General features: G+C 43.3%; 1 protein-coding gene across 1 annotated transcript; it reads left to right on the top strand.

The window, feature by feature from the left end:
• Positions 1 to 127: 127 nt before the first annotated feature.
• Positions 128 to 16828, top strand: lin28b (lin-28 homolog B (C. elegans)). Its single transcript, XM_041959385.1, has 5 exons — positions 128 to 142; positions 381 to 400; positions 3374 to 3581; positions 13563 to 13750; positions 16519 to 16828. The coding sequence occupies exons 1-5, from the start codon at positions 128 to 130 to the stop codon at positions 16826 to 16828; spliced, it is 741 nt and encodes a 246-aa protein (XP_041815319.1).
• Positions 16829 to 19841: the final 3013 nt, after the last annotated feature.

Consider the following 19841-nt stretch of genomic DNA (forward strand, 5'->3'; position numbering starts at 1 on the left):
TCTGACACTGGTATCCAACCCTGTGACCCAAACAGTAATTCTATGGCCACTGCGGAGGCCTCCTCTACAAGCATCTTCAAAAACAGGCCCTTTTTTTTTTTTTTTTTTTTTTTGCGCGGGGGCTGGGATGGATGGATTGGGGGTAGGGGTAAAGCTCGTGAATTCCGGAGGGTGGGCTCTTTAGCTCTGGTGGGTGGAGATGGGCTTGTTGTTGTTTCATTCCTCCAACGTGTTTTTCCTCTTTCCTCATACCCGGGAATAACCCCTTGAGAAACATCCCACCAGAGTAGATGTGAGATAAGACGGGGGGTTTCTCAATGAACGTACTATTTTTCAGGCTTGTTGTTATCAGTCTGCTGTGTGGCCTTGAGTAACCGCAGCTTATGGTCAGACCTGTTCTTCTCTCTGTGGAGTGTTTGTCCCACGTCGTGGACATTTAAACATGAGCAAACTGTATTTCATCCACGTTTGACTTTTTGAGGGACAGATTTTAAATGTTTTTTGGAATGACAAACCTTTTTGTGATGCACTTTTATCGCCTTTATTAAAGTAATTAGCATCAATAAAGAATTAAGCATATAGTTAAGTGAAGATAAAAGATAACTTTATGTCAATACTGGCAGTTTTTTTTCCTTTCTAGGACCCCTTTCTGAAGTCTAACTTTACTTATTGTATTTGCTTAATCTGTATTCTGCTGCAGAGAAACAAGAACAAACGATTATTCCTCAGTGTGCAGGCTCCAAACAGCCACCATTTAATTAGCTGTGTACACATCGCTTCAAGTATTTTTCTGAAAAGCTCCTGCATAGAGCCTGTTGCCTGCGGATCGATTTTCTCCTGACAACTGCAGATCACAGGACTGGACCCGTCAGTTTTCAGGTTTGTTTTTCTGGGTTTTCCAGTCACATTCCAAAGCTGTGAGTTCAGCTCTCCTCTGGTGCCCACTATGATGCTGGGAGGTAACTGGTCGTATGTTAGGAGCTCAAAAACAACATGTTCATGCATGGAAAGCATAGGAGTTGACCAGCACACTTTATTCTGTTTGTATTTTGCTCTCAGTTAAAGGGAAATTAGGTCTGTCAGCATGTTTGGTTGTTATTTCTGTAACAAAGACACGAGTTAATTGAGCTGAAATATAAATCAGACTTTAAAAAACAGGATTCTTTCTATGTTTGGAGTCAGGTGTTAGTCTGGGGAGAAATAAGACAAGGATGTAGACAAATGTGCTCTGCGTCTCCATGTTTTATCGCTATTACGAGTTTACTTTGTATCTGATGTAGGAAGTTTTCTTCCGAATGATTTATTTTTGGTGGTTTTGGCATATAGTACATGCCTGAGGACATCTATGGATAAACAATTATTTAATAAAAACTACGGTGTGTTTCAGGAAGGGAATCCTTTTTGTTTTGGCAGATTTTATATGTCGAGTGTTGGACAGAACTTCTTCGTTTGCAATGTCATGTTTTCATGTCCCGCATGTTTCACCACTGCAATGGTATTCATGGTCTTATAAAGCTAGGTGGGCTGGGCACTAACTTACTAACTCACTAACTAACAAGTTAATATGCATATTTTTAAAATCTATTAACACTTAGCTTCTAGTTCAGTAAACACAACACACAAGACACACTGTTGCATGTCTGTGCCTGCATTATAACGCCTGATAATAGTGACAGCTGCAGACTTGCAAAGCTAATGTGCATACTTAATGCACATTAATATGCACACTTGCATGCAAGTTGAAGTGCACACTTTCAAAATCTACTGTTGTCCTGCAAAGGACAAAATACAGCCTACAGACACACTGCTGCATGTACACCTGATCATGGCGAAGGTTTAGCCTCAGTGCACCAGCGCTCATGCTGTGCCTTATTTCACTTCATCGTTTACTTTTCTTCTAATTTCTTGTCTCATTTTTTCATGTTTGTTTTCCACGTTCTCTTTTTCTCCCCCTGCTGCTATGACTACACCAATTACCCCCAAAGGAATCATTAAAATGTAATTGAATCCCATCTAATCTAATCTCAGTGTGGCCAAATAGCCTTATGTAGCTACACCAGCCCCTTGTGATGCCGTTTTATTACTCCACGCATAGACAACACAAACAGTACAACCAAACGCGGCGCTTTTTTGTTGTTGTTGTTGTTTGTTTGTTGTTTTTTTCGCGTGCACCCAGCTGAGGTGAATGCCGGTGGCGGTTGCGAGTCCGATTCCCCATCTTCCCTGGAATGGCAGGGCAGAAATTAGCAGCAAGAAGGCATGTAATTGACAAAGTCACGTGTTCTCACTACGGGAACGGGCACAACCAGCTCGAGAGCGAATGAGAGCGAAGGAGAGGGAGAGAGAGAGAGAGGGAGAGAGAGAGAGGCAGAGGGAGGCAGAGAGAGAGAGGGAGAGCAGTACAGAGGTGGTGTGAGTGAGGAAGGGATTGAAGGGAAGAAAGAGAGACATGACAAAAATATCAAAAGGCAGAAAGCACGCCGTACCATGCGAGCTCAATTGGTGACCGATGGGATCGAGGATGTCGGATTAATGGTGACTACCGCAGCCCGTTTTCGCAGAGGAAGCTTCTCTATTGCAACTTGGGCGCAGAGGGTCCGCGGGGAAACATGGCCGAAGGTTATTCTGCAATTATTTTCTATTTTCTGCTCTTAGTTTTTTTCCTCCCTATCTGCTCGCGCGAGGAAGAAGAGAGGAAAGGAGGGAGGGAGGGAGGAGGGGTGGCAAGGTGCAACGTGATTGTTGTTCCAAACCATTAAAGAAAAAAAAAAGAAAAAAAAGCGGCTTGAACCGCCCCTGCCGAGCACCACATCTAACCATATTTTCGCTGCATTAAGACATATGCGTTGTTGGCGCGTGTGTGCTTGTTCTGCACGCCGGTGGAGCTCGAGGAACCATGTGTACACCTGCCTTTTGGACCCCGTAGCTTACAACTCCACAGCGGGCTGTGGATGCACGAGACCAAATCCTCCACAAGTTCCGCCGACTGAGCGTGCCTGTGCGCGAACCGGAGGCGGTCATCTGTCACCGGGGTCGCCAACAGAACTTTTTGTGTATGTGTGTGTGTGTGTATGTGTGTGTGGGGACGCTTTGCGTGGATGCACGCCGGATCACAGCGCCACGCGCCCCCCGGCCGCTTGTGTGGTGTCGAAAATAGTAGTGTAGGAAATTTCTACCGGCCCTGAACTTCACATAGCCCGTGTTTGCGAGTGGAGGGGATTCCCCCCGCGCTTCTTGAAGAAGTTTTTACGCAACAGAGTCCATTAAACTTATATAAACCGGTAGGCTATGCGCGCAGGGGAATAGCCAACCTGTGGTGATATATCTGAGCCTGTAACATGTTCTAACTTCTTTCTTGTGCACCCTCCCCAACCCCCTCCCTTGTTTCAGGAGGGCCGGGTAAAGGTGGCGGAGAAGACCCCGCCAAGTCCACCGAGCAGGAGGACCGGACTCGACCTCAGATCCTGTCGGGATCGGGCTTCTGCAAATGGTTCAACGTCCGGATGGGCTTCGGATTTATCTCAATGACCAGCAGCGAAGGGAGCCCCGTCGACCCCCCTCTGGATGTTTTCGTCCACCAAGTAAGTTGACGTCGAAAACACACAAACCACCGAGGACTAAACATCTGCTTTGTGGTGGTGATGCGGTGCGCAACGGCCTCATCCGGATTCGCTTTTCTTAAAACGTGGAGAAGCGACCGGTGATTGATTTAGCTTTATTCCACCCTCCAACAATTTCACTGTCACTTCAGATCCCACCCTGATCCCCGCAAGGCCCCTTTATTTCTTCTCCGAGCGCCAGTTAACGTTGGATCATCCGGATGTTTTGCATTACCCAACACGTTACAGTGTAATCACATGTTGTCCACGGACCTGAAAAAAAAAAAAAAAAAAAAACACGCCAAGTTTCCTCTCTAAGCCACATGCGTCCAGCTCTCCCCTCCCTCTGCACTGTAATGGGAAGGGAAGACATGTCGTGTGGCTGTGACACGGTTAGTTTCACACTTGGCCCTAATGGACAGCAGGGCTCGCTTGATATCCAGCCAGCCAACATGTCGGAAAAGCATGTTTTAAAAAGGGGAAGGAGGGGGAAAAGAGTGCGCATAGTGGCGTGTGCTCTCTGAGGCTGCTCCTTGCTGTTTGAAACCCAACATCCCGCTTCTTTAAACGCAACATCCCCTCACATTTACGCAGGAGATGTGAAGCCCGGGTCGCTCTGCACCGCGTGGAGCCTCCTGTTTGATTTATTGTGCGCGGAGTTCATGTGTGAGGCCTTGTTTTCGACTTATTCTGCAGCAAACAAAGAGAAGCAGAGTCCTCCCGTCTTTCAGCTCCTCTTTCCCTCCTTTTAATCGCCCCCCGTTTTACGGTCCTATAAAGTGGCTTTAAAATACTCCGAGAGGAACGCGTGAGGATGAGGAGAGGCATTTTCACCGTTTCATGTGACACCCTCCTCTGGAGGTGTCTTTATTGTGGAGTCGCGGGATGTTGTGCTGAACTGGTGGGCAGGGAGGGGGGGTGGGGGTGCTTATGAGGGGTCAGATGTCAGCAGTGGTGTGGAGGTGAATAATAATAATAATAAAAAAGATGGGTCCACTCACAAACAAGGCAAACTGGGAGTGTTGAGAAATTCTGCTCTCACATATCAGCCCTTTCTTGTGGAACTTGTTTAACTTTGCTGGTGTGATTTTTCTGAGTTGTGTTCCAGTCTAAAATAGAAAGTAGAAAGTGGGAGCTCTGAGTGTGGTTTGGTTTGCTTGGGGGGGAAAAAGAGGTATTTGTTGTGCTTCGGTTCTACACCAACAGGACAGCTTGCAGTGATGAAATGACGTCTTTCAATAGATTTCTGTATGATTTTCACTTTCCTTTATTTTGTTGTTTTGGCGTATTTTAAATTGTCATTGCCCTGTGTGATTTCTAGTCAGTATAAATGTACTATTAACCTTTCAGCTTATGAAGTTATTTTAATAACTAATACTGGTTTAAAAAATTACATTTAGCTGTGAGATAAAAAATAACTTGAATTCTGCAGTGTAGTTGGTGATACAATTCCCATTTTGAGTGACTTATGTTGAAGCAACGTGTTGACCTTTGCTCCATTTGTCTCCATAGTTGTGGCATGCATCATCATATGTGAAACAATTCGTGTTTAATTTACTCGTGCGTGGGTGGTTGTTGCTCTGTGACTGCTGTGGGTATCTGAAATCAAGGAGGCTCAGGAGAGTGCATACTGCAGCGTTTAGTTATCTGTTTTTGATTGATACATTCATATTGTGGCTCCATTGCTTGCATGTATCTACATACTTCTGGCTCCTAATTTCCCTGCAGGCCAGAGGTGCTGTAGAAGGGATGGGAAACAAGCCTGAAGAGGTGAGCAGAAGTCAGCAGTTTGTAACCTACAGAACAGGGCAGGCTGCTGCCATGTAGGTGTCTGTGGGACTGTTTCAAATACATGATGTATTTTGAAAGACTCAGATTTACCTCAATATTTTACAATAAAGGAGTGGATGAAAATAGTTGCAATTAATAACTGCCTGTTTCTGCTCTGGATGATGATTTTCTGAAATAGTGTGTTGCATTTTTACGTTTAGAAAATGCAAATTATTCCATTACAATCCTCATAGATGAATTAACTCGCAAACAATCAATCATGTGTTTACACTGCTGCATTTCCCCCGTGCTTCCAGCTACATGTTTACAACAATACAGCTGTCATTAAGCACAAAGCGCAGACAATATGCATTCATAAGCACATTGTCATATTGAATGCAAAACACCCCACTCTTTTGCCAGTATTTGCATTCATCTGTACACTCGCTGTGTCTCTGCTGTCAGCCTGCATCCATTTGGACACATGCTGCTATTTTGAAGGAAATATTTAGATTTGGGCACACTGAATATCGTATGCCGTGCCACAATATCCGAACTGTATATTTTTTAGTGGGGAATATTTGTGTTAGGATACAAATATTTCATCACAGCGACACACAAAAAAGGACAGCAGCGTAAAGAACAGACTTCTGTTGGAAGAGAGTTTGGCTTCACACAAAGGTCATGTAATATTCTCTGCATGTATGATGCAAGGTTAGCTGTCAGCTACTCTATGCAAAAAAAAAAAAAAAAAACAGAGGAAAGGCTGCAAATTTATTCCTGCACAACGCTTATCCTGTACGTACCAGAGAGAGGCAGAGGTAAGAGCGATGGGGAGGGGAAGAGGGAGCATGAGGACAGGAGAAAGAGAAGAGAGAGAGAGAGGAGGAGTTTTCCTAAGAGAGGGAAAGAGGAGGGATGTGGGAAAAAGAAGTGTTGGCGAGGGGTGGTGGTGCAGGCGGGCGGGGGTGGGGTGGGTGCTAGTAGTAGTCGAGGAGGAAAACATGAGCGAGGGGTTGGAAAAAGACGAGTGAGTGGAGGAGCAGGAGGTAAGAGAGGGAGGGTGTGTGAGTCAGCGAGAGGGTCCCCGCCCGACCACGAGTTCTCTTCCTGGGAGGCCTCTTCATCAGGGCTCCTATCTGATCACTTCCTATTTGGAAGGTGTGTGTGTGTGTGAATGAGAGAGAGAGTAATTAAACTTCTTCACCTGCTACACCTCTCTGCTTAGTGATTCCACACACAAAGCCGTTTCATTATCTCTATTTGTCAACCCCTTCTCTACCTGGACTGAGTGTTTTTCTGTGTGTGTGTGTGTGTGTGTGTGTGTGTGTGTTCCTGCTGGGACATGGGGGGTGCTCTCTCCTCGGGCATTCTTTAAAAAGAGGAATTTCTTTAAAGACAAAAAGGCAGGAGGGTTGGGTGGGGTGAGGGGGTGTGTGTGTGGCGGTGTGGTGGGGGGCTGCTTGCCCTTTGTCGGTAATCAGTTTGAAATGTTGAACAGTTTGCTGCTGCTGCTATTCTCCTGAAACCTCCAGAGTGTGTGTTCAATTTACGGAGCCCCTGTGTGAGTGTGTGTGTGTGTGTGTGTGGTTCTTACTTTACGCTCTTAACCACCAGGTTGTTGATGTCTACATGTGAACTGTTGTAAGATGTTTTCAGTTTTGAGTGTGTGTGCGCGCGCAAGAGAGAGAGAGAGAGTGTGTGTGTGTGTGTGTTTTGTGTAGCGAGGTTAAAGTGGGCCCCTAGTGAGATTAACCTCTGGTCCGTGTCACCGTTTGGCATGCAGGCCCCACCCATCTCTGCCTCCAGATAGCCAGTATCAGGCTTTGTCTCTCCTGCAGCAACACCACCCCCCACCCCACCCCACACCTCCTCCACCAAACCCACCCTTCTCTTCTGCACATCAAAAAACGCAAAAGAAGAAGAAAGAGTAGTCATGTGACTTCCTTTTGAGGAGCTGGCCACATACAGCGGAGATGATTGGTAATTGGAAAGGTGGCGGAGTAGAAGGCAGAGCAGGGCTAAAAACAAGCCGCAGTTCACCTGAAATACAAAGAGAGTGTCGGGTCTGTTTGCAGCCCCCGACACTTCTTTCATTTCAAAAAATCCGAACGGACGTTAATAAAAGCTAATTCGGCAAATATGTCTTTTCTGAGCTTTTACGTTTTTTATGACTCTTTGGCTGTTTTGTTTCTTCACGTGCAGACACGTGTGGTAAGAAAGATAAAAGCAGGCAACTAGCGTCGACTAAGCTGCAGATTATTTCCTTGATTCATCGCTTTTTCTTCAAAATGCACGAAAATAGTTTAAATGTCAACTTTTAACTCCCCAGAGCCAAACATGACATATTAAGATTTATTTTTTTCTCTAAGAGTCAAAGACATTCAGTTTGCTATTTTATATGAAAAACAAAATCAAAGCCTTAAGAAGCTTTAAGAAGCTTGATCTACATTTTTTGTTTGAAAAATTAAAAAGATTAATTGACTGCAGCTGCACTGCAGCTATAGAAGATATGGCAACGTAAATGTGTAAAAACATGTTTTGATTTTCCTTTTGTCTTGAACAGGTTTCGAAATGCATCAGTAATGGGTTTGACATTGAGATCGTCAATGTCACCGACACGTTCTATTTAAAAAGGCGGAGAAAGCGATAAAATACCTTTTCTAATATGAAAAACACGACAGTCAGTGAGACTCAGATGATAAGCTAATGTGTAAAATTACCGCAGATACATGGACTCACGTTTGATCCTATTTTGCTCATGTTAATCTCTTAATATCAGCATCATAAGCAAGCAAATCGTCTAGCAACCATTATCCCACCTCAGCCATGTTAATTCTGTGCTGGAGTACACGGAAGAAAAAAACAGTGGCTGCTGCTTTTTGCTGCAGAAATCAGTTAGATAATGATTTTAATCTAAACCATGTGCAATAATAATGTTGCTTATACAACTTAAAGGCAAATGCAGGTTGTGTGTGTGTAATTGCCTGTGAGGTGGCATCAGTTCCTCTGTGCTTCATATTGAATTTTCTAAAGAACACAACCATTTGTGTCAAAAACCAGATATGCTCTGCTTCAGGCTTCAATGGGTCCAGTTATTAGCAGGCTGTGTGTTTTATCACCAGTCACCTCAGCGAGGTTCATTTCCCCTCTCGTGCTGATAAACGTAGCAAGATGATCTAGTGCTTCCTCCCCCAGATCAAATATTTGCCCCAGTCATAATCGGGGGTGTTGGATGTTGTTAATTTGAGGCAGGGGAAACATGAAGGCTTTTAAGTGTTTGATGGGGGTTGGGCAGGGTTCAAGGGTCAGGGCTACTAATGACAACGTGTTGAGGAGGGCTTGGGTGTCAGCGTCATGAGAGCGGCTCTGTTGGTGGTTTTCTTCGGCGTGTTTGTGTGTGCTTTTTTTTTTTTACCTCCTTCATCCAGCTTTCTCTCTCTCCTCCTCCTCCTCTTTCTTCTTTGGTTTATATGCGTCCTGTTGGGTTATGTCCATCTGAGCTGATCTGGCCCAGCTTTGTCCACTTAGCATTTCCTGTGTGTAAAAAGCTACTTAATGGCACCACGCCACATGGTGACCGCCATCTCCGTCACGCTCACCCCTACGTACACACACACACACACACACACACCTCTTCCTGTTAACACGAGCACGATCCAGCAAGCGGCTCTGCGTGGGCCACCTCTGATTTAAAGCATCCCATAATTAGCCATTCCGTAGCTGGTGGTCGCCACGGAGAGAGGCTGGTGGAGGATGGTGGGTGTCCTCTCTCCGCTTCCCCATCCCCTCACGTTACAGCTTCCTGTATTGATTGCTGGGCCTGGTGATGACGAGGGCCAGGCTGATGAAAAGGAGGGCTATTTCTATCCAGGATGCTGTATTGATCGCTGGCTCCTTCCTACACACACACACACACACACACACAGTCACACACATGTGGAGCCATAGGAAGATATTTATTACATATAAGGAAGCTCGTAAGCATAATCAAGCCATTTTAGAGTATGTCGGTATCCATTTTGTTGGCTCAGGTTCTTCAGTTTTTAGGATGACAGTCGCTGCTGGTGGAGTTAAAGCGCTGAGAGCTGGTGTGGTCCGCCAGTCGGGTAGGGGGTGGTGCTGGGATGGTTATACCACTGACCCCCGGATTTCTGCTGCTGACCTGTGGGGCTCCTGATCAAATGGGGGTTTTGTTCCTGGGCTCCCCCCAGGTCCGGCCACTGATCAGGAGTTGCTCCTCCATTGGAGCTGAACAGAATGCGCTGGAGGCATTTCCATGAACCCCACCTCCTTCTCCTCCTCCTCCAAACTCCCTCCCTCATCCACCACCCCCCTGCTCCAGGCCACTCCTCCATTTTGTGTTCTCTCCCTCTCGCTGACGTTCTCTCGCTCCCTCTCCCCGGCCGTGCCCTTTCCTGACCTCTGTGCGTAAACTGAAACGGGTCAGGACACCCGCCAGGTCACTCGAGAGGAGGGGACTCAGGTTACAGGTCCTGATTTGTGATTTTTTTTTTCCTGCGCATACATTGACACATGTATTCACCAGCACGGAGGCACACACACACACACACACTCACACACGTAAATCCACATGCTGCGTTTTATTACGTAATTGTGGAGCGACTGAGCTGTTGCAAGCTCATGCTTCAGAAATTAAACTCATCTGAGGCATGAAGGCATGAGTGTGATACCTCCTCATATATGTAGGAGACGTGTGTGTGTGTGTGTGTTTTCCTGCATTTCTGCAGAACAAAAGGGGTTGTGTGGTTTCCTCACTGGTGCATTGTGGGCATTGACGGGGTTGGAGAGGGGGTAGGGTGCTGAGACAAACCACTCAACTTTGACCTGGAGAGACATGCTGCCTGTGAACTGAAGACAGGAGAGGAACAGGAAGGGCTCATGCGCCACACAGTCTATAGAGAGCAGTCGATGATTATTCATCATTATTCAGGATGCATGTTGTTTGGTGGGGGATGGGCGCAATTTTTTATTGGCTTTCTCCTGATTTGTGCAGCAGGAATGCCTTTCAGTCATTTGGATGGTGTAATGATGGTAATCATGAAATCAATTGGCGTTTTAATTTGAAAACAGGGTTCAGGCTGCCTGAGGTTCATCGGTTTGTTGTTCATAAAAAAAAAGAAATTCAGTTTTTTTTTTTAATGTCTGCATGTCGTAGCAGTTTCAGTTGATACATTAATAAATTATCGATTGTTGAATCTTGGAATTCGTTGTTTTTGCAGCACAGCTACTTCACTTTGATCCTTATAAGTTGCATAAAGCCGCAAGCTCACGTCATCGCCCCATTCGGTTTTATTCCATCTCTTACACGAGCTGTGCAAAATCTTAGCTTTAGCTCATTTCCATTCCCTGATCCTCGTCCTTTTCTCGGAGCCAAATCCAATACCTGAACAGCCAAAGTGGACGAGTCGTCCATCAGCAATCGACTAGAATCAGAGTGACCCTGTCTGTAACTCTCACCAACAGCAGGGAGAGAAGCAGGAAGGACATCTGAGAAAGAATAGAATGAATTAATTTTTGGCAAATTACTTGTGTTGAAAACCAGCACTTTCCTCTCTTATTAATTGTGGAAATGCGGAAAGTGTGTAAATAAGGAGGAAAAATAGCTTCAAAGAAGTTTGATGTCAAGGTACAGTTGTTCTGTTGAAGTTCTTCAAAGGAATACACTCAAAAAAATATTTTTGTTGTGCATTTCTAATTTGAAGCACAATTTGCTTTGATTCTGTAAAGCACCTTTTGAATTAAACACAATTTGTAGCTACTTAAGATCGACTCAAGCTAGATGGTTATGTTCTAAAAAAAATAGAGAAAAAGAGGGAAAAAATCCAAATAAATCCATTACTTGAAAATAAGACAAATGCATGTCCGTGTCGGTATTTGTGTTCTTCAGATGAAGGAATTTATAAATTGCATCAGTGGATGCAGTTTATGTCATTTCCCTTTAAAAACACTTAAGGTAGCAAAATCTTCACACAGTGGCAATGAGAAGAAATTGTGTTAACCAATTATTTTCTTTTAAAATTACAAATATTCTTTTTTGTGAGTTTGTCTTTCATACAAAATGATCGTCAGGTATAAAGGTAATACACAAAAATAACTAATTTAAGTCATCTAATAGTCAAAGAATGTTTTTAAAATGGAATTACATGAAAGAAAGAAACTAAAACTGATGTATTTAGTATAAACTGAGATTAAATTGTTTTATTCTGAAAAGCTTCTCGAGCATTACGTGGAAATCTTAACTATTCCACACTATTCCACACAGTGGCAGTTGTGTTTGATTTGAGAAAATATCATTAGAACAAACACAAGTTTTGGAATAAGCATTTTGCAGTGAGTTGGTGATCAAACAATCTGTATTGTGAATTCTGAAAGCTGTGCTAATTGATGCAAAGAAAATTCTTTTATTTGGATAAAACTGTATTACTCTTAATTTTTTTTATTATTATAAATTATGTTTAAAAAATAAAGAGCTTTTAATGGAGAAAGGTTTGAACAATTTTTATTCCCAGCAAACACATTTTTTAGAAGCATCGCAGCCTTACTTTTACCTGTCTGCATTGCACAGTGGTAGTCTGAAAGATATCGTCAGAGTGCAGTGAGTTCAGACACTATTCTTAGTTTGTAATTAATTCAACCTTCTTTTGTCACTTTCCCTCTTCTCACTGCTTTATACATTTTTTACTCACTTAGGTATTCATGTATATCTATGAATAGACCACCTATAGAGCACCTTTTAGCTTCCTGTAACAGCAGCCATTGACACAGACATTATAGGAAAAAATGCTGCTGAACACATTTTCTCTCCTCCTCTATGGTTTTACATTTGATTCCCTCTGCTCATTTGTTCCTCTCTCTTCCTGTCTCCTACACATCTGTCTCTAGAGCAAGCGCTGAATTTACAGATAGCCCGTGTGTTATTTTTAGGCCTCAATGTATAGTAGGTTTGCTCTGTGCACTGCGTGGCCGTGTGGGTGTGTGTTTACCTATGCAGGGATCTGCAGGGCTCGCTGCGATTCATGAAGGTCATGGATACAGTGCACATCAGCCGTCCGTTCTGTGCGATCAACAAGACATAAATCACTGTCCAGTGGTGACGTAGTAACTAAATAATTCCGATCACGTGGATGATGAAGACGGATGGTGGATGCATGGAGAGAAAATGACGGCATGGGAGCGACGGGCTCGTCTTTTCTCTCTGCAGAAGGACTAGGAAGTGGTGCCTCTGTAAAAAGTAGATAAAGGGAGAACAGCAAGGACGCTGAGATAAGTCCCTCTGTGCACAGACTGTCATGGCAGTTGGTGCAAACCACATAATCTGCCATGTTTGAAATGACGTCTTTCTGTGTACAATGTGCGCGACTGGATGTTGAGCTTGCCGCATGCAGCAGTGCTCACAAGCGCCCACAGCAAAGTTCCCAGGTCTAATAAGCGTTGCTTCTTCTGTGACAATTACACGGAGATGAAACGTGTTGATTGGGGAGATGATTCTTCTTGCTCTCAGGCTACTGCTCAATACGTAAGTGTTAAATTAGCTCTGATGGGTGTGGACTTATTAATGCTGAGCTTCATGCTGTGCGGACAGAACGTAAGAGCTAAGGCATTAAATTGAGTCTTTTCATGGAAAAAATGACCCGTTCTGCTCGCTACAGAGGCTCTCTGTACCTTTCAAATGCCTATTGAAGATAAAGCATGCAGTCTTTGTCAGTTTACTTCATCATTCAAGGTTATACAATACTAAGCAGAACCAGGCATGGTAAAATAAATGTCTATACCATTGTGGATTTCAAGCCTTTAAAAATAAAATATGGAGATACTGGAATTGCCTTTAATGGGCCCCCAAATTATTCAACGGTATTCAAGGACGTGGATATCTGCAAAATTTGAAATGACTTGTATATCCTCCTGCTGTGTTACACTGAGTATTTATTATATCAGATTACATCCTCTCATCAATCAACCCCACAGAAAACACAGACAACTTTATGCTTTGATAATGAAATTAGAGCAATTTCAAGTCATCTTCTATCATACATTTATCCTAGGACAAACTGGTCATCCCCTGACTTAAATACAGACCTCTGTGTAATTCAGGCATTATTTTTTAAGACTTCATTGAGCTATAAGCATCTGCCACTGTTTAATGGATAATTGCTTTCATTCTCCCAACAGAGCAAACTGGTGATGGAGGGCTTCCGCAGCTTAAAGGAGGGTGAGCAGGTGGAGTTCACCTATAAGAAGTCCTCTAAGGGCTTGGAGTCCCTGCGGGTGACCGGACCTGGTGGGGGACCCTGTGCAGGCAGCGAGAGGAGACCCAAAGGGAAGGTCCCACTCCAGAAACGCAAACCAAAGGGAGACCGGTGAGGATGATAAAATTAAGAGATGTAAATGAAAAAATGAATGATTTTTCCATGTCTGCAGGAATGCAATGATTGATATGCACGCATGCACGTCTCACCAGACTCGGCTTCATCGAACAAAACCTAAACGTACGTGAACGTGGTAGCTTGCGTTCGGAAAGCTGTGCTGCCTATTGAAGGAGGAGACATATGTTGTATGTACATCTCACCGCAGTGAGCCATTTCTGAGTGGGCTGAGATTATAGATTAAATCTATTCAATCTGCCCGAGTACATGCCTGTTGCTATGGTTATTGTGCACCATAATAAGGAATTGAATAGAGCACTTTGCCTGCCATTGCCGCTATTTTAAATCAATTTGCCAGCTTTTACATTAGAGACGGCATTAGCACAGGGATGGATTGGGCTTATATGCATCTCAATGCGGCAGTAGCTCAATCAATTGTTTTGTCCTCAGCAAAATCCTGAAGGGTGCTTTGCTAAAATCTGTCAGAGGGAGCCATATGGAGCTCCTTGAAAACGCCTGGTGGTTTAAGCAGAGGGAGGCTGTGTTTCCCGTCCTCCCTCTGACAGAGAATGACGTACAGCGAACCCCGCCAGGCAGAGGCGAGTATATATGCTGTAGGAAGACATCACACGACTGCAAGGATACATTTACATTAGAAAGTCCAGCTCTGCCACTCTCTATGCTGCTTGCCGTCACCTCACCACGACTGCTTCAGTGGAACGACCCCGTGCCGTCCAGTTTTTAAGGTGTGAAAAGAAAAGCTTTTGTTAGAAAGGGGGAAACAGTATCTGGGAGAGAAGGCTCCCTGATTGTTTTACACAGCTGAATAATTCAGTTGATTAGGGATAATTGATCCAGTGTTAGGTCAAGTGTCTCTGCCTTCTGCTAAGGTGGTAGCGTGGCAGTATTGGATTCAGAGATGGCAGGTAGATGTCTGTGATGTCATCCTGTCTTTGTGAGCGTGCTCAGTGTGGCTCCTGTGCCAGTTTAGATGCTCTGACCCCTGCTGGTCACTCCGTTATGCAACCCTCTATTGTGTTGTCCATTCTTTGCACTGCTGCTCTGTAACTCTTCGCCTCATCCAAGGTTTTTGGCTCAAGAATTGTGTTGAAACATTTAGCTTTTGTGGAAATAACGGAATACATTAAATCTGAAAGCAGCGATCCTTGAACATTGGCTGCTAAAGAGAATGTCTCTGTCGATATTAAACACGCCTCACATCTCTACTTTGACATATTGCAGTGTTTCAGCTATCTTGTCTTCATTAGGCTGGTGGTGTCTATTTTTTTTATAGTTCACCAATTAGTCTTAGTTTTAAATCACCATAAAGGCATAGTATCCTAGATGGTAACCTTTTCCCAATAGTATTTACAGAATCCAATATTTAATCTTAATTGATTAAAAAAACGCTTCAGAAGTGACACCTTACTGTGCAGTGCTAAAGAGCAGCATGTGTTGATGATTCTTTAGCGTCTTACTGCTAAGAAAAATGTCATTTCTGACACTGCATTGTTTTCTGTAAATGTTGACATTTCTAAAGTTAAAAGCTTTTGAATCAGTTCAGATGAGATCAAACTGTTCCACTAATCAAACCACTGCAGAATCTGAGATGTAGAAAGAATGTCGAATTTCATTTTAAGATTCTGAATGATTTCTCATATCATAAACATGTCAAAATATAACCTTAATCCTACTACAGATTGATACAGAATTGTTAATACCATTGGATTTGATGTATTACTGTCTTATGGTCATGGCTGTTAATTTATTTTTAAATATATGAATTTAGTTGTAGTTCTTTGAATCCAGGTTGTGAGGACACTTGCTAGTAACATCTTTAAACCCGTCTCCAGCTCCAGCAAAAACACATCTAAGAAAATGTTCTTAATGTGCAGTAAACATGCACCCAGCTCCTTTTATGTCTTCGTTTAATTCAATCTCCAAAGGATGTATGTTAAATGTTCTCTGGGGATAATTCCGCCTGTTTTAAAACCAATGAAGACTGAAACAGTCTTCTTTCATAAGATGGTAACGTGCTGGTTTAGCGTGTCCGTGTTCCTTTTGTTAAATTGGATGTATTTTAAAACCCAGATAGTGAACTATGGTTTCACGATCATGTGCTGCTGCTGCTGCCTTCAGCTTCTATGTACACACTTTGTTTGTCCACAACCTTCAATTAAAATCACCATGAAACCCAGTTACACAGGAACAATTTCAAAACCGTGGACGTATCACCTGCTCGAGATTTTGCGAGTGTTAAGCATTTTGTGGAACAGTGACTAATAATCATACATCAGGCCTTAAATAAGAGCATCTAACACCTAAAACAGCAAAAATTGTGATTTGATGTAATCATAAAACAGTTGGTGGCATTTTTCCCCAAACTCTTTCAGCACCCAATTGCTTCTTGTCAAATTGAATAAAACAGAGTAGTTCGGCATGGCGCAGAGTGCCACTCATGTTTGATCCAGAGCCATGTCTTGTGTCAGACTACCATCTAGTGGTGAAGCCTAGTTGGAGCAGGTATTTCAACTCCACAGCGCTGTTTGATGAAGATGTGCGAATTTTTCTTCTTTGAAAAATTGAGTTTTCAGCTCCGAACTGTTCTCAGATTTAAAACTATGAACTGTGTCTTCTGCTTCATGAAGCAAAGGGATAACGTGATGACAGTTTCTACTTTTAGGTCTTTCTTGGATATTTTTTAATGATCATCTCATTTCTGTCTTTCCTCTTGCCTCCTCCTTCTCCTCCACCCTCTGCAGCTGTTATAACTGTGGAGGTCTGGACCACCATGCCAAGGAGTGTGGCCTGCCCCCCCAGCCAAAGAAATGCCACTACTGCCAGAGCATCACGCACATGGTGGCTCAGTGTCCCCACAAGGCGCTGGCGCCCGCCACAGGCTCTCAGGACCAACATGCGTCTACCTCGGCCTTCAGCCCAGGGACCGGGCCCTACCTCTGCCCCCCAGAGGAGGAGGAGCGCTCCGGCTCGTCTCCCCTGGAGGGTTCCTCCTCCTCCCCCGAGGAGCCCCACACACGCGGCCCCCGGACCCAGAGGTGGAGGAAATCCTGAAAACAGCCCATAGAGGTGACCCTTTCACCGCTAACCCTTGACCCTCGTGTCTCCCCCTCAATCAAGGATACCTGAAGCCCCCCCTCATCTACCTCACACCTTTGATAAAATGGGAGGTCTTGATTTCTTTACTTTGATTTTATTTGTTTTTTTAATTTTTCTAACCAGCGCAGCTATGGCAACGACCACCGGGGTACGGACGTGCGTGAATGTGTGTGACTGACTTGCAGTCATCTGATGCAGTTATGGCACCCGCCGCTAAAACGGTGACTGCAGGGAATGACTGTTTTTCTTGTTTAAATCAGTGCAGCTCAAGAGTGAAACATGGTATGAGTCTTGGTTTGATGATTTATTTTTTTTTCCCTCTTGGACCTAAGTGTTGGCCATTTTGAATGCGTTTTCCTCACAGTTGTTGTCGATTTAAACCCACAAATTTATATCCTGTAGGCCCAATCATTCCGAAAATCATGATGCATCCTTTTAGCACACACGGTAGCTCATTATAAGAAGGATTAGAAGACGACTTTTAAAAGCAGGAGACCCTCTAAGCGATAATCCAGACCCGTAGGATTGTCAGCTTGGCTTATAAAGATCTTTAGGGAAACTTAATTGATTCCAGAGGGAATTTTAACGAAAGATGACGGGCTGCTAAGCACATTCTCTATAATCTTGAAACACTCATGACATACCTCTCTCTTACAGACTGGACCAACTGATTGTCAAAGAGTGAGCGTGTGTGTTTGCGCGTGCAAGGCTGAGACTGAGAGAGAACGAGAAAGTGTGTGTTTGTATGCGTGTGTTGTGCATGCTCCAAAAGGAAGCAAAACTGTCAGACTGCAGTGCCTCTTCTCCAGGTGCGCGTCAACACTATTAACCTTCAGTTTCCTATTATTAGAGATAGACACGCCTTAGATAAGACATCATATACTCCCGCTAGATCATAGATTTAGATTCGAGGTAATGAATTGATCATTAGACTGCCATTTTGGTTGTATAATTAGTTGAAAATAACATTACAGTTTATAAATCATAGTATAAGTCATTAATATATATGTAAAGTCACGAGATATAATTGAAATTCTATTAACTTTAAGTAATGCATATATATGGAAATAGCTCTGACATAGGTGAATAGCCCTGTATATTGCATGGGATACTTTGTTGTGTGAAAAACTTGTAGCTCTCTCTCTATTTAACCATTTTCATCCAAATCAAACTGACCTTTTTTTGTTTGGTTTTGCCTCAAAATTTTTACTCCACGCCGCCTTCCTCAAAGTTCAAATAGTCAGCAGTCACCTCTGACCCAGCACAAAGACCCACCTTGTTTGATCGCAGGCGTAGTGTCAGACCATTACAGTATCATCACAGCTGCTCTACTTACTTAATACCTCACCAATTCTTCCTCTCGGAAATGTACGTTTGCTCTCCCAGCTGTGTTACAGTTAAGATCGAACCACCCGTTTCCTCTTCCATCTGTGCCTACCAGTTGTTAGTTAGCACCAGCCGGGTAATGCTCACTCATCTTCGGGATGAGATGCCGTCACTGCTGCTGCTGCTGCTTCAGACTCACTGAAGAGAGAGAAAGAGAAGGAGAGAGAGAGAGAGAGAGAGAAAAAGAGTGCTGCTTTTGGTATAACTTGAATCCCAAGCATGGCTTTAGTGGCACTTATTTGTGACCTAACAACTCTTCTCTGACCATATTGAATGTGAAAAGAGCTTATCTGAAGTCGACGCCTCACAGAAGTTCACGTCGGGTCGCTTTGGAGTTGTATCTTAATGTTCTGACAAATCAAATAACTTTGTATGATGATATCAAACTAGCTTGTGTGTTTTTAAAAGCTCTATAGTAGACAACCAACTTTTTTTGGTATATTTCTATACCAAAGAGTTTGGCTTTATTTTTTGAAGGCATTTAAAGTTAAGACTTGCTGAAGTGCTTGCTATCCTCGCTCTTTCAGAATAAGAGGGACTTATCGCTGAAAGTGCAACACTGCAGTTTTTTTTTGTTGCTTTTTTTATGTACAGCTTTTTGAATGTGTGCGTGCGTTTAAAATCAAATCTCAACAATGCAGCATGACAGAAAAAAAAGTGAATGACCAAACCACATGAGGAGCACAGCCCATGCTCAAATCTTTATGGAAACAACATCTTTTTGTATGATGTATTTTTACATTTTTACACACAATTCCTCTCAGGATGATGAACTGTTCTCAGGGAATTAACCAAAAAAAGTGTATTTTATTCTTTTGGGAATCATCCACTGACTGACTCAACAAACTCTGTAAAGCAACGGTGAAGAGACATATGTAACTGATTCATGTACTGATATTAGCAACTACCTCTTGAGTTATACATAGTTGTGCATTTCTTTTTGTTTTGTATATTTTTTGATGAGCTTGTATGATTAACTGTAGGTCTCTATTGTACTGAGGTGTGAGAAGTTCCCTAGTGTTGCCACAGACTCCCTGGTCTTCCTTCCCAGATTTGATGAGTTACTTTTTTCTTTTACTGCAAACCTTTTTTTTTTTTTTGTTTACAGCAAAAGCCTACCTCATACACGCTGTTCCTCCACAAACTCCTTACCTCCTCCCAGCCCCCTCTACCTCCTCCATGCAGTTGTTTGTAAATGAAATTGCCACTTGTCGCACTAGAGTCACACGGCATTTTCAACGAATCAGCCCTGAGATGGCTCGTCACTTGTGACTCCAAATATGTCTTACAATCAAAGCTCTTTTTGAAGGTTTTACACAGGTTTTCAGAACGGGCATGTTTGTCTCACACATCCAGGGTCAAGTTTTTTCTGCCAGCTCTGTGCGATGCTGTCAGTCAGTATACACTCACCACTTAGCTGCAGACAGCCGGTGAGTTTACCTCAGTTTGTTGGGCTAGCTATAGACATGTTAAATATGAAATATTTTACATTTCCGTGTGAACACATTTTGAGAAGACATTGACTGTTGTTTTTAGTTTAAGTATTTTATCATAACCGTTTTTGTAACCACTTGATACGATG

Source organism: Chelmon rostratus, chromosome 18 (assembly GCF_017976325.1).
Source record: "Chelmon rostratus isolate fCheRos1 chromosome 18, fCheRos1.pri, whole genome shotgun sequence".
NCBI classification, from domain to species: domain Eukaryota; kingdom Metazoa; phylum Chordata; class Actinopteri; order Chaetodontiformes; family Chaetodontidae; genus Chelmon; species Chelmon rostratus.

Excerpts from the sequence above, each read along its gene's own strand:
- lin28b (XM_041959385.1), top strand. Across the intron at positions 401-3,373 it reads CTTATGGTCAGACCTGTTCT|CCCCTCCCTTGTTTCAGGAG; the intron begins TCTCTCTGTGGA and ends ACCCTCCCCAAC. Across the intron at positions 3,582-13,562 it reads TGGATGTTTTCGTCCACCAA|AGCAAACTGGTGATGGAGGG; the intron begins GTAAGTTGACGT and ends TTCTCCCAACAG.